At 40.3% G+C, this 15,119-nt stretch overlaps 1 protein-coding gene across 1 annotated transcript in view; it reads left to right on the forward strand.

Annotated features, from left to right (window-relative positions):
* The window catches only part of LOC138012581 (uncharacterized), a 45,061-nt gene that overhangs the window by 19,846 nt on the left and 10,096 nt on the right, over positions 1-15,119 (forward strand). The window contains exons 9-16 of the mRNA XM_068859386.1: positions 7,826-7,942; positions 8,769-8,833; positions 9,628-9,701; positions 11,490-11,672; positions 12,175-12,257; positions 12,443-12,512; positions 13,488-13,525; positions 14,626-14,740. Coding sequence (XP_068715487.1) covers positions 7,826-7,942; positions 8,769-8,833; positions 9,628-9,701; positions 11,490-11,672; positions 12,175-12,257; positions 12,443-12,512; positions 13,488-13,525; positions 14,626-14,740 — 745 coding nt within the window. The remainder of the gene's footprint in view (positions 1-7,825; positions 7,943-8,768; positions 8,834-9,627; positions 9,702-11,489; positions 11,673-12,174; positions 12,258-12,442; positions 12,513-13,487; positions 13,526-14,625; positions 14,741-15,119) is intronic.

Consider the following 15,119-nt stretch of genomic DNA (forward strand, 5'->3'; position numbering starts at 1 on the left):
TTAAACAACTTTAACTGAAGCTTAAGTCTGACTTGGCTTTTTCTCCTTATTAGAAAATCAGCACGACAATTCAATGGGTTCCTAGTCCGGGCAGCTTCTGTCAGAAAGGAGTTAAAATTCGCATCTACCTTACGAAATGCCATGGCGAATGTTTTAAACACCTTTGTTTTAAAAATTAACTGATCTAAGACTTTGCTGAAAGATTTGTGCTTTATAGTATCGCTCAGTTTCCCCAATTCAAAACCTAACACTGCCTCGATAAACAGTTACATTAGCTGTAATGGGGGGTCCGAATTCGCTAGGACAAAGGCATTCAGGGCCAGCACAAATAAGTTTGAAGCTTTTGTAGAACGAGACATGTAACAAACTAGCAATAGGAGCTTTTGTTATTCAATGAAATGGAAACACGTAGGTGTTCATAAAGGAGAGTTATTTTGCTCATGCAAGCCAACATTTCTGACTCGTGACTGAAGTTACCCAGAACACCTCGCGAACTCGGTGAACAATACCGAACGGATACCACCTTGCGCGCCCTGTTAAGCAATACTGATACCATCTTGCACGCTCGGTTGAGGAAATCGAGATTGCTTTCCCCTAGACAAGATCTACGAATTTACATATTAGTTTACATAATTTCCCTTTTTACACGGGGGCTTCCATGTTGCCTCCTCGGCCAAAACTCTGCGGGGGCAATTATATACTAGCAGTTCTCATTGAGAAGTGAGTGCTGCCGTTAAAGGTGTTTTTGAATGCAAATACGACAGTGAGAATTTCAACAAAAATATAACTTATTTTATTTGCAAAATGACATGGTTACATGTATGTTCTTTGAGTATAACATTAATAAGTAACTATTGGTGTGGCTAAGGCTTTTGTTGGGATTATGCTTGTAGTAATTGCTAAAAGTGGAAAAGAAAGATATATATATATATATATATATATTGGTCACCGTTAACGAAAACGGAAGGTGTAACGAATAACACTGTCTAACGCAACATGTAATAATAAGGGCTTTTTAACTGATTCTTATTACATAACATAACATAACATTTATTTAAAAAATTAAACAAGCCTTACCTGTAAGGTGAGGTTTGATTGGAATTCTACCTCCTCATTGTTGCATAGAGAGATCACATGAGAGAGAGCGCATGCGTAGTGAAGATCGTCCTTTAAAGACATTGGCCCATGTTGAATGGGCGTGTAGAGTCCCAATTTTGGGGTGGGCACGTGATCTCTCTATGCAACAATGAGGAGGTAGAATTCCAATCAAACCTCACCTTACAGGTACGGCTTGTTTAATTTTTTAATTCTACCTTCTCATTTGCATATTCGAGATCCCGTGAGACTTTAAAACACATGGGCCTTGCACAAACCAACAACTGGACAAACTATCCATAACAACAACAGGGATAGGTTTATTGGAACCTCCAATAACATACATGGACATGAAAGACAATATTACAGCTAACAGCTTAGTATAGATTGTCCAAATGTAGCATCCTCTTTGACATCTTTCTTATAATAAGTGGCAAAAGTACATTCTGCAGACCACCTAGAGGTGCAGTTGCCCGGTGTTGGAAATTTATCCAGCAATTCATCCCTGGCGTCTTTACTCACGCCCTTACTGAGCAGTTGTTTTACAAGCTCTGACAATTCAGAGTCTAAATTCTCCCCATCCTGTTGTGGCTTGTTTACCACTTTGGCCATACTATTTAGAGCACACCAGAATCCTTCTTTGCTTTTTTCCTCGGCGGTTCGTCGTCGTCAGATGGGTCTTGCACTGCATTTTGTGGAGGAGCAGCTGTCGGCTCTAGTACGGGCTCATCGCCCCAACTGTCATGGCCGTCACAATCAACAGCCTAGTTGTAATTGTCGTAAGCCAATTTAATCTCCGTTATTACTGGTGTTATTTGTGCTAGAGAACCAGTGAGCTCTTTCAATTGTTGCCTTATGTCAACGATATCTTCCGACACTGAGGATGAATTAGCGAGAGCACCTGACTGTGTCGGCAAGACATTTCCCGCCTCGTCGTGTAGACCTTTCGAGGATTTCCCTCCAGCCTGTTTACTGACGCTACTGGCCGAACTAGAGCGCTTTTCAGCCGTTTTTCCCTTTCGGGTAGTTGTCACTCCCTTTCGGGTTTGTTCAGTCCCCTGCTGCACCAGCAGGTGATACTGTATCATGTACATCAACTTGTACAACAGTGCAGTTTTCGTCTGCAGTTGTAACGGCGGCCAAATGGTCTAATGACATGACCGCGATAAACAAGATTACAAATCTGTTTAGCTAAACTTTTCAATCACAATACACACCGTAACCATGTACAAACTTTCGTTTGTAATCAGAAGGTACCTCCGGTGAACGATGCAGGAGATTTCTGTGGATTTTGCTACGAGCAAAAAATCTTCGGACGATCTTCACTGAATCACAACGCTGTAATGATCTTCACTACGCATGCACTCTCTCTCACGGGATCTCGAATACCAAATGAGGAAGTAGAATCAAGATGGAGCAACAAAAAATACAAAACATCTTGAAAAGGAAAACTGGAGGTTAACCATATAATGTTTCCCCAGAACGATTAGTGACACTTTCTTTTGTCTATCTAGCGCAACATGGAAATAAACTAAATACTTGGTGTAACAACAGTTACTACATGTATAACGGCAATAACGGGTTCATGAACTGATCGTTAGAACAATTAGTGACAGTGACACTGTGTAACGCAACGTGTAATAGACTATTTTTTGTTGTAGTTTAAACGGTATTCAACATTGTTCTGCGAGGTTGCCACCTCCGGCAACTCCTCTATTGAAAGACTATTGGCATCGGGTACCATTTTATTGGTTAGTGCATGTAAATACATGCGATCTCCATGACATAAGATGTCATCGATATTTGTTTGTGTCCATAAATCGACCGAATTCGATCGATTGAAAAGCAAAGCTGCAAGTGACATAAATGCACACAGTCGGCCTCTAGAATGCCCACTGAAAGCTTCATGACCTTGATGAATGCTTCCTCGAATAGAATTAGTCATAATAGATCAGCAAAAAGTGCCAAAACTCACCAGTAAACAGCGAAACCTTGACTCTGATCAACTGTATTTATAACTTACTGCGAGCACATGCGATTTTTCCGGTGAGCGAGCACGATTTTTCGCTGAGCAAACACATGTCAATATTTTCGTATAAGACAGCTGCTGATTGGCTAGACTGCGCCATATAACTGGATTTCTGATTGGCTGTTTCTTAATGCGAACGATGGGTCGAACCGTCGAACCAAAATTTCTCGATGGCTTCAAGAATATGAAGGCTGCCTATCGGCAGCAACAATACTAAATGGTGGACAAAATTCTGTAGTGACCTACTACTACAGTCACAGTGTTTTAGTTTACCTAAATGGCATAGGAATACCTCTTATCCTGGTTAAGTTAATTTGTTAAATAAAGTTGCAAATACGATTTCATTTGTTTGATTGTATTGTCAATTTAGGTTTCATTATTCATTTTTAAATAATAAGGCTGAGTTCTAACACTTTATCGTGGTCAATATACAGTAAATTCATATACATAATGTGTCAAGGTGCGAGATTTGTTTCAGCCGATGGCGAGGTGCAAAGCCTCATGCCAACTATCAAAGTTGATAGAAACTGAAATTGAGAACGAGGCGTCTTATTGTCTTAGCATAACCCACTAACAACAGATTTATTCAAACCAATATTAGAGGGGTTAACAGTCTAAATAAATAAAAACGCTTTTGGACAGGTGAAGAGTACAATTTACAAAGTAGGGGACGAGTATCGGGAAAGGCTGAGGGGATGAGATGCAAGTGTGGTTGACCTTTTGGGGAAAGCAGCAAAGCCCACACATGTACGCATTGCGCACCTATTTTTACCTTATTATTTTTTTTGTCACGAAGCTTTCTTTAATTTATCGAAAGAGAGAAGTGATGGTCGCACTTATCTGCACAATTTAAGCAATGGTCTCTTGTGGACACCTGAAAAATCAGGCGGCTTCAAGGGGATTCGAAGCCATGACCTCTGCGATGTCAGTGCAGTGCTCTACCAGCTGAGGTGGTTTTTCGATTATTTTATCGGGAACTTAACGGTCAATTATACCTTTGGTGACCATCGCTTGAATAATTCGAATTATGTCGTGATCTATCATATTTTCTTGTCGCTTTTATCAGTGATCACGGATTTGTGGTCATTTGTCAAAAACACTCTGAGCAGCACAAAGGCAGCATATTTTTGCAATTCAAATTTTTCCGCAAAAAGGATCTAAAATAACGTAATTAGTATGTACGCTGTTTGAAGTGTGACATGATCTTATGAATATAAAGAAGGTTCCGTTTTCTTTCAACTTTGAGAATGTTCGAATTTAGCTCCGCGCTACCCATAACCTTTTTTTGTTTAAAATTTCGGTAACAGTTCGACTTCGTTTTGAAAACATTGGAGCTCGCAGTTTGCAAGAAGATCAATACCTTACCTGACTCCGCGTTTCATCCGTAAGTTAACAGTACATTTTTTGTATATTGATTGTCACGTAGACCGCATTTGTGGGACTCGGGCTTTGTCGTGGTAAATCATTACTATGATATTTTCAATGTTTTAATTAGAAGATCTGCTTTGATCGACGCCGCCTTTGTCGGTTGGTGGCAAAATGTTTCGGCCACAACTGTAAATTCATTTTGTCATGATATCGGAAAAAAAACTATATATACCGGTGTCGGCGGATATCGAAATAGTCGAAATTTTCTGTTTGCTTGAACTCAATGACAAGTAATTCATTTAGTTTATTCTTTCCTTTTAGTACAGTGTACTGTCAACCACGGAAAAGGGAGAAATAACTAAAATGAATAGGATTTCATACTTTTAAATTAAGGCAACCAGCAGCCAAACTGAGTTGCTAAGTACCAACCGAAACAAAGAACGGAGAGACCGTGTATTACTTTTCACACAGCCGTGTTACTCTGTGCATTATTTCGAACCCTTTTCGTGCAATCTATCAGATCTATATGGAAAGTTTGGTGTTAAATTTTTGAAATTTCGAAATGTCTTGTTAAGCTCGCTGCCGGCTTTTATAATTTAAATTTACAAGCTGATCATGCTGTGGACTCGAGCAATATTTCTCTTTGCGTCAAAGTACGACGCAAAGAGCCTGATCACTTGTGCTCTATCCGATTCTTAAAATATAGCAAAAGATAAAAACAAAGCAATTGTTTAATTGCGTAGAATAATTAGTTCCTCTTCAATGAAGTAAAAAGTGTGGAAAATCACAAACATTTTGTTTTATTCAAAGGACACAAAACAGGTGACTTTTACAGGCATACATGTACAAAAATAGATGCTATTAATTTTTTGCTCTTGAAAGTCATTGCGTTTTGAATGTAATTAGCACAGTAAGCACAGCGGCTAACTTACGAACAGTGTCCCCCCCGTAGCTGTGTCTGCCCATCTGGTGTTCTGTCACCTTTATTACTTGTCTGTTCGTCTCTTTGTCCGTCGCTGTCCTTATCCGTCTAAAAACAACTATTTATTGTATTCTTGCCTGAAATAAAAAATAAGAATAATTACCATAGAAAATTTATACTATAGTAGATATAGAGTACTGGGTGCCTAAAATAACCATAAGGGTTAGCAGAGAGGCCTCTTGGTGTCTCCAGATTCCCCTGCCTGCTGTTATTGATGCATTTGTTGCGAGTTAAAGTGTCGAAGGTCCTCTTGAATTATCTGTCTGTCTGCAGACCGGTGGGCTGAGTTGATTGAGCATCGAATTCAGGAGGTAGTGGGTTCACTCCAGATGGGCTAACACTCAGGGTCTTAATATATTAACTGAGGAGAAAGTGCTGCCTTTGTGATGATGACATCTGCTAATGGTTAGGCTCTACTCTTCTCGGATTAGGACGATAAACCGTAGCTCCCGTCTAACAACCTTTCATTAGGGACTTTTAAGATCTACGACGCGTTCGTCAACGACAACGCAACGAAACAGGAACTTCATTGGTTAAAGTGCCCCTGTGATAAAAAAACCACTTCCTTTTTTCCTTCAAATTTTGAAAGTGTGTTTGCTTAACACCTGACTGGCAAAATTTTGAGCTTTGATTTTTATCCAAAGGCCGTTTACTTTGAGTGTAAGTTTTCGATTTCACGGTCCGCCATTACTCACGTTCAAAACTGACCGATTGGACCTCAGACGGTTGGATCCAGGGAAAAGTGACGTCAGAGGCTCACTAGCTTAAAATTTCAGCGTGTGAACGCAGCTTATTATATATGCAAAGCGTGAGTTTAAAAGTCTGAAAGCCCAAAACCCCCGTGCTGCATATTAATTATGCGGCGTACACACGTATTGCAATCTTAAACTAGTGAGCCTATGACGTCATTTTCTCCTCGATCCAGCTCTCTCAAGAACATAATGTTAGTAATGGCGGACCATTAAATAGGAAAATTACAGTTAAAATAAAGGTGTCTTTTTGAAATCAAGGCTTAAAACGTAGGTCACTTAGTGTTTTGTTAACATAGTTTTGAAATCCAAAGAAAAATATGAATTGATTTTTTGGTCACAGGGGCACTTTAAAAGAAGAAAATAATCATGCGGCACCCCTTTTTTGCGGTACTCGTACAACGACGACGTGAAATCGCCGAATTTGAGATTTTAACGATAACTGAGCTTACAAATGCAAATTTTTCATTGTACATTTTTACTGTGAAACCGCTCGTACCAATTTATCCTTTTTTTGTTTTTTTGGTTTTTTACCAATTTATTCTTTGGATACATCACCCACATTGAACGACGCTAACCCGATGGACTGGAATTGCGAAAGATTAACGACAGAGCAAAGTTATATTTTGAGGTGACATTTTCGTGGACGTCGCCATCGTAGATCTTAAGGGCCTACTGACGTATTTTTTGGGGTGCGTTGCTTAGGATGTAATAGTTAACTAATTTGACATAATTTGGCATTATTTTGTTCAGTTTCCAATTTTTGTAAACCAATGACCCTAAATATGACGTCATCATGCCACGCCCACGGTCACGTGACCAATAAAAGAAAACTCTAAATTTGTCTACGTGCTACACAATTTAATCAGTGGTTTCATAATTTGTATTCGTTTTTGCATCCAGCCAAGCATGGTTTTCTTTTTATTTTGAAAAATGTTCGTTTTAGAGAAATAAACGATACTGAAATACCCATAAAATTTTCAAAAAAGATGATTTGAAAAAATCAATGCTTACCTATATTCTGTATTTGGAAGTGAAACGTGCCATATGAAAAAAAATTAATTCAATTTAAAGATCGCCGGAAATTTAGGTTTTCCTCAAACCGGAAGTCAGTTCGTTTACGCATTCTGAGAACGAGCGCGAGGAAGTGCGAGGAAGAACCTTCGATGCCAACAACAGTTCTTGCGGCGATTTTTGCTTGTGAGTGGGTTTTCTGGTCAGCTCACTATATTATGACGTCAGTCACCGGAAGTAACATTTCACTTCCCTAGCAATGCACGAAAAATCCGTCCGTGGGCCCCTAAGGTCCCTATTGTTTTTCTATAGCCCTTTGCGAGGTTAAAGAACCCATAACAACATTCGCAAAGAGAAGGGTATGGAGTTTCTGGTCTTGCAGCCTGTCCTGTGTGCTATATCATGGTTAGGAGCGTAAATGATGGGAGATACTAATTTTAACAAAAGTAAAAGAAAGGAAAGGAACTTTATTTGAGTGTAAGTTAAGTTAAGCTACTTTTCTGTCCGATATAATAAAAATGTGATACACCCTCTTGTGAGGGTTGTTTCTACCTTTGCCATTTACTGATTTTAATATCTTTCTCTAAGAATGGCAAACTGACCAAAGCTGAGTTTGTTAGCTGGATGAGGAGACACCCTGTCATACTGGACTCTGTATTTCAGCACTCTAGTATAAAAGACAAAAGCGTCAGTAAAGGATTTCAGGTATGTTGCGCGTCAATAGGGAGATTAAGCAAAGATGACGGCTACGGCAACGAAAACGTCAGTCCAAAATATATCTTAGCGCTATCGCAAGTATTTCGCGTTTATTCTGTCTTGTTCACCTTGTACAATACAGGCGAACTATCCTGTAACTGAATGGATACGAACGGTTTAAAGTCAAAACAGAAAAAGAGTGGTTTATTGTTATATGCTCACGTTGTCGTCAAAACCTAAAATTTGGTGATTTCACGTTGTTGTTTTGTGGAGTATGGCAGAGAAATGCACGGGAATTCGTGTTGCACTTGCAGCACGAGTATTTTTCCTTTTTTAACCAATAATATTCTTGCTTCGTGGCTTTGCCGTAGCCGCAGCCGTCGTCTTTGCTCCCTAATAGGACAACGGCGATGGCAACGAGCACATCACATATTTGCATGCTCCGTTCCGACAATTGCCACTCCTGAGGAACTACCTGACCCTTGTCATATTAAAAATGCTGAACAACGCGCGGAAATGAAATAGTCTTAACATATGATTTTAACGAACATCACGCATGTTTTCCCGAGAAATGATCACAAAATCGATTTTGTTATCCATTAAAAGTGCAAATCGCTCTCTCGACTTTTGAATGGGTAGTGTACAAGCGCGAATGAATGTGAATCAGCGAAAATTGATTCATTCTGAATTAAGAAAAACTAAAAAAGCGAGCAATTTGCAAGCTTTTATGCACAGACACTAAGCGGCAAACGCGTGAAAATTGTGGTAAAGTGCTGGTACTGACCTTTATCTGCTGCACGTAAATCAATATGTATTTCTTTTTTTGTTGTCGCAGTATGATCGACTTCACGAATACCCCAGGCCACCTGCCATGGCTGTATCGACACATCAGGAAACCAGGTGAGTAACAGTTGTAAACGTAAATGTAAACATGCTTAGTTGACCGCTCCCTACAAGGATCCTTACAGGATCCCTACAGGATCAACAGGCTCAACGGGATCGGACCGAATGCATGTGAAGGCGCCCACGGCTGCCGCCATACGATCCATATGTGATCTCGGAGCACCGCAAACCCAGCTAGATGTAATTGACTGCATGGGAGTCGATTTTGAGGAGTGCAGAAAACCAGAAACCCTCGGAGTCAGGTTGAGATCGGCTGAAACGCGGCCCACATACGACCCGAGGCCAGAGTTGAACCTTGGTCATAGGGGTGGGAGGCACGGTTGGTGACCTCTAAACCACCCTGACTCCCCAGTTCGCCCATTAGATTATTCGTCAGTGTTACTGAATGTGTTTTAACATCATGCACAGTTAATGCAATCTCCCAAGCCCATAGCTACAACAAGTTGCAAAATTGTTGAGACACTTTCATTAAAAAAAACACCTTTTCTAGCTTCCAATGCCCGCCGTATCTAGAATTTAAACCTTTCCCACTTCCTCTCCCCTCTCCCCCTTTCAATGTTGACTGCTTAAGTTCCAAACATTTTTTGTCTTGCTAGCAACACTGATAAGGGAGGGGGGGGGGGGGAGGGGAGGAAGGCTGAAGTGAGAGATAATAGGGAAATTAATAACGCCCCAAGAAGGTGAAGTGTCTCCACGATTTTTGCAACTTGTTGTCTGATTGATTGCAATAATTTTGCCAGTCCGGATTTGAATCCTATAGGGAAACGTGTTTTCTCTGTTGTTGTGTATAGACGCTCTGAGCTGTTAAGCCAAACATGGGTGGATGGCCTTGAGCAGGAATCAGAGGAGGCCCAGACTGCAAATGGTAAGTGCATCCAACAATGAAAACTGTTCTGAGAAACAACGCTTTTTTCAGTTTAATGAACCTAGAGTCCGCGCCAATGTGTCAACATTTTAGACCCGCAACAACACAGATTTCCTTTCGATCAGCACACTGTCACTCCGATATCAAGAAACTCCTCCCCCTCTGAATGTCTCTGTTAAACGTCTGTCAAAAAATATTTTGCAACATTGGTTGGGGATTGAGGTTCACTTGGTCGGAAGGGAAAAAGGAGAGGACTGAGAAAGGAGAAAGACAAGTACATTGCACAAGTGTTTTGCAGTGAAAATGTCGAACACTTTGCCGTGGGTAATATCCTTTCCTTACCTGAGGCAAACCTCTTTTACTTTTTCTTAGATGTGCTATAAAAGTCGGCGAAACTGAGATATGTCCAGAAATGCAGGCAATGGCAAAAATGGCAGATTTTGCGAAATTTAACCGAGAGCCGGGGTGGCCACTCAGTCAATGTAGTTGATTTGGCAGAATTTCGCCAAATCCTCCATTTTCGCCATTACCTGCATTTATGGACATAAGTGGCGAAAATAGTTGTTATTTGATCCACGACTAAACAACTAGCATGGGTCGCAAGTGTACAACTGAAATGAAGTCACAAATTGCTTTGCAAGGTAGTAAGGCAAAGGCAGTTGGTGATGTCATCTCAAGAATGAACCCATGCCTCTCGAGACCATGAACTTGATTATTTCACGTAACTCTTCGATGAAGATCGGTATGGAGGTTAACGGAAGAGAGTTGGAAAGCAAATCGTCATACAGAATCATTTGGTCATGCCTTCTGCTGAATATGCGCCTTAAAGGAGAACTGAAGGCCAAAATCAACAAGCGCTGCTGTGGATATTTTTTTCGTTGTTTTGTTGTTTCTTCGCGGACTCAATATTCACGAGAAACATAGTCAAAAACACTGCTTCCAATATGGGGCGCTCTCGCTGTCTTCCCCACATCATACGTCATAAGTTGCAAAAATGACCGCTGACTCCTCCATTCTGAGCCGCAATGCTGATGGCCCAAAATCGGAAAATTTTAGGTGGAAAAACGACGGATATGCCACAAAGAAAATTGAAATCATTATTGTGCATGGTCTAAAGTGTAAATAAAAAATGCTTGTTTTTTTGCCCTCAGTTCCCCTTAAATTTTAGTTGAGACCAGTTTAGTCCAGTGCCTTACTCTTAGTTTGTCAAATACTCTGTTTTCGCTAATTATTGGTTTGTCAAAGATTCAGTGCATAGATTCTCCAATTAAGAGTTGGCTGGGATTATCTTGGAAGCTTCTCCGGCCTGTAACTAGGTCGGTGGGAATATTCCATTGTTTTTTGTTAGTATCAGCGATTGTTTCAGCCCGCTCTTCATGATAGTTGATAGTTGCTCCTTTCATCTCCTGTGAGAAGTGAAAGAAACTAAACCCGTTTGGGAAAATCATCGCTGTCGACTTGTCCCACGTTTGATTCAAAAAGTGTAGTCGAGGAAATTTCACTTTTAAACAAGTTAAATTTGTACTTGTCTCTCTCTTAGAAATCCAGTCGAGATTCCGACGGAAATACAATTTGCTTTGTTTTCGTCCATTGAATCGAAGCGATCGTTATAAAACTAATTAATGGTATGAAAAAGATGTTACTGTGGAAAACTGTGGTAACTCATTGGAGCGTTAGTCAGTGCTAAGGACGCATGCTCGTGTTCACAGATCGTAACCCTTTTCCTCAAAGACGTTCGAGATATTCTTACATGAAAGGGTTAATTTATTGTTCGACTTTCCATTGCAGAGCCTGTGTTAAGCGGTAATTATGCCCACGCAGATTACTTATGGAGTCCAGTCTTTCCTTCAAGCTTGAGCATGCCTTGTGCCCGCAGTAGGCACTCGGCATGTGTGTGGGGTGGAGGAGTCTTCGTGTATGGAGGACGAGGAATCCGAGGAACATTGAAAGACTTTTGGAGATATGATTTAGGTAAGATGTGTGATCTGTGATGGCGGGAAAATCGCTGTCTTTGTTGCTTTAGTCCATTCATGACGGTTCTGCTTACTAGCGCCTTAGCGCTTTCTCATATCAATAGTTGAAAAATGACTTCAAACTCGAAACTGTGGCACGGTTTTCTAATATGAGTGAAAAGAGGTTTGTTTGATCAGAGAGCACTTTGGTATATTTCAGTTAGTTGAATATGATGTAGAACTTTTTTAAGCAAGTGCACTCAATTATTAATTAAAGTGAAATACAGAGAAATTATAAAAACTTCCAATCGCGTTCATGTTGGCTTTTTCGGAAAGTCGTTCAGGCTAGCTTGATTTCTGTTTACAATTGAAATTACGCGATACAAATCATGCGACTTAAACTTGAGTGTAGCACGCGCCAAATATTAAACTGAAACAGTGCACACTCCTAAGTTTCGAATAAACTGACAAAGTAATTTAAGAACGGCGTTCATCGCAATACTTGCATCTTTTCATGGCAGGCTCGAACACGTGGGATCACGTGACTGTAACAGGGAATCTAAAGCCACCCTCGCTTCAGGAACACACAGCTCTCACTTATAAGGTAATTCAAGAGAAAATAACAGGTCTCTTGGGTAACAGATGAGCGGGACCTGGGAAAATATATGCAGGAAACAACAGCCTGGTACGGGAAAGGGCATCCAAACTTACGGATCCTTCTTATTTCTTCAGTTCCTTGACTTATCGAAATTGGTTTGGTGTTTTCCCTTTTGCTTTTGTGTTTAACAGGGTCATATGTATGTGTTTGGAGGAGAGTTCACGGCAACAAACGAGACTCCGTTGTGGACTTTCAATTTTCGTGAGTAACTCAGTGAAGTTATACAATGCTATATAGTGTTTCCTGTCAACATATTTTAGACCGTCGCAGTTCTGAACGTTGCTCTACTGAGCAGTAAGGAAAGGAAGGGAAATTTTAGTCCGGGCTTGAGTGGGATTTAATCGCGTGACCTTTAGTTAGCGTTAGAAGGGAGTTTAAGCAACGATCCCGGCGACGGCAACGACACAAGACAATAATATCATTGGTTAAAAGAGGAAAGATAATCGTGCTGCACGTGTAGCACGCATTTTAGCTCATGTTGATGCGTGACCCTGTGTAACAATGACGTGAAACTACCAAATGTGTGGTTTAGATGACAACGTGAGCATGCAAATGCGAACCTTTTTCATCTTCTAATTTTAATTGTCAACCGCTCGCACCAGTTTATTTTTAGGATACTTCGCTAACATCGTACCACGTGGACGAGGTCGAAAAATTGCGAAAGACTTATGGTAGAGCAAAGTTATATTACGTTTTCAGGGACGTGGCTGTCGTAGATCTTTAAGTCCCTACAGGTGCTGTGCTCTACCTTTAGAACAATCAAGCTTATTGGGAGCTGACCAAGTTGTGAGTTCGTTATTAATTCGAAAAGGATATGGATGTGAAGAGACCATTTATGAAGACTACTGCTTAAGTAATGTTCATAACTCGTGCGATGGTCTGAAAAAAAAAGTTAACATACTTCTTTTCACCATTCGAATACACCTTATTCCAACTGAAAATGGCTGCCATTTTAGTACTCTTTTGCAAATTTGCCCTTTTGGCCTGGCTTTCAAACGTAAAATTCAAAAGAATATTTAACCTTAAACAAGGTCAAAAAGGCCAATCTGCAATCAATCAAAAGAAAACTAAAATGGCTGCCATTTCGGAATAGGGTGGTACACACGGCTTTCATTATGATATAAAGTATCTTATTGCATTCATGTTCTAATGCATTTACTGGATCTATCCCTACAGGAGAAAGTGTGTGGAGAAAGCAGGCGGACAAATCTTGGGTAAATAACCTGCATTTAAATACGAATTTGTATTTGAGAATCCTAACTAAAATCAATCGATTCTTGTCTTCAAGACTACGAAAAATGCTGTGCAAGAAATTGCAACACCTGCTAGATCCTTTTTTAGCCAAGTAAGTTGCGGCTTTAAAAATGTCCTGATTTATTATTTTCAGGGCGTATTGTTAGCGAAAGGACCAACGAACTATAGTAAATAAGTCCTTTACTTCACACGTTCGGAACTTTTTTGTCTGTTGAAGACTGCTGGAGAAGAATGAAAGAAGTAAAATGTAGTTGTGGTGGTGTCGCGAAAGATCAATTTCGTTTCGTGTTTCTGGATTCAAGTGTATTTTATTTTTGTGAACTTGTTGTCTTGCGTTGTTAACAGCGCAGGGGAATATTAGCCTGGAGAAATTCAAACGTCCGTTTTAGCCTTCAGTAAGCTAAATATTAGGGGTCTAATGATGTCCTTATCTCGAGATATGACTTTTTTGAGCCATTGATGGAAACCGGAAGTGAACATTTGGCATGCCAGGACAGCAGTCTCTCCCAAATTTGTCAACTAATGGTCTGTAATTGCGAAACAAATAAAGCAATATAAATGTGCTACTGGCAAGACAGTTTAAAAAGGAAAACAGCTTACTTCTTGCTCTCCGTCGCTAAAAAACTTTTCGTGCTTAAGCTCCCTATTGAAAAGAACAATTAACGCCAACCACGGTACATATTGAGGCAAAGTTCATCTGGACGATATTTTGATATAACTCCTGGTTTCAAACTATTTCCACCCTAAAGGGAAATTTATTATTACGATGAAAGGGCTTCTTCTTATGTCACGACGTAAAGCGACATGTCTGGACCGAGATGTAAATTTGCCTGAGTGAAAAAGGAACAAGAAACTTCTTCAGTAAAGTAATAGACCATGCGCTTGAGGATTTGCCTGGCACTTATGCAAACCGTTTTGGAGACGATTGAAAGACTATTTATCCTCCCTTAATTTTAGTTCCTCAGCCTTTTATACACTTATGTTTGTTAGGTCCTTGTGCTAAATCATTTTCCGGCATATAATTGCTCGTCATTACTTAGTTTGCCTGTTGTCTCCGTAGGGTCCACGCACTCGTCGCTCTCACACAGCGGTTGTTTATGAAGCTTCCATGTACGTGTTTGGTGGCTATATCGACATGAGAGGTGCAAGCGATGAACTCTGGCAATACGAATTTGGTAAGCACCAAAGTCCTAATAATTTCACCGGGCTAACACCTGCTTGTAACTTGTGTTCGAGGTACAATACATAAGGCCTGACTGTAGAGGAGTTCTTATCTCGGCGATAGCAAAGCGTCTGATCTCCCTCAGTCCGCATCAATGTTGAAAATACACTTGCGATGAAGGGCTGCAAATGTGCGTATGGTCGTTTTCAAAACTCTTTCACGTCTTCTGACCTTACATGTTATTTGTTTTTGGCTCCCACCAAGTTACACTAAGTTCTCTTTTCCACCAGCCTGCACTTGGCGTTTGCGGAACAATGCGTTTTCTAACTCGCTGATTTCATCGACGTTTTACCACTAACTTTGTTGCCGTAAGATAACGGGAAACGCGCAAT

The sequence above is a fragment of the Montipora foliosa genome, chromosome 8, assembly GCF_036669935.1.
Source record: "Montipora foliosa isolate CH-2021 chromosome 8, ASM3666993v2, whole genome shotgun sequence".
NCBI classification, from domain to species: domain Eukaryota; kingdom Metazoa; phylum Cnidaria; class Anthozoa; order Scleractinia; family Acroporidae; genus Montipora; species Montipora foliosa.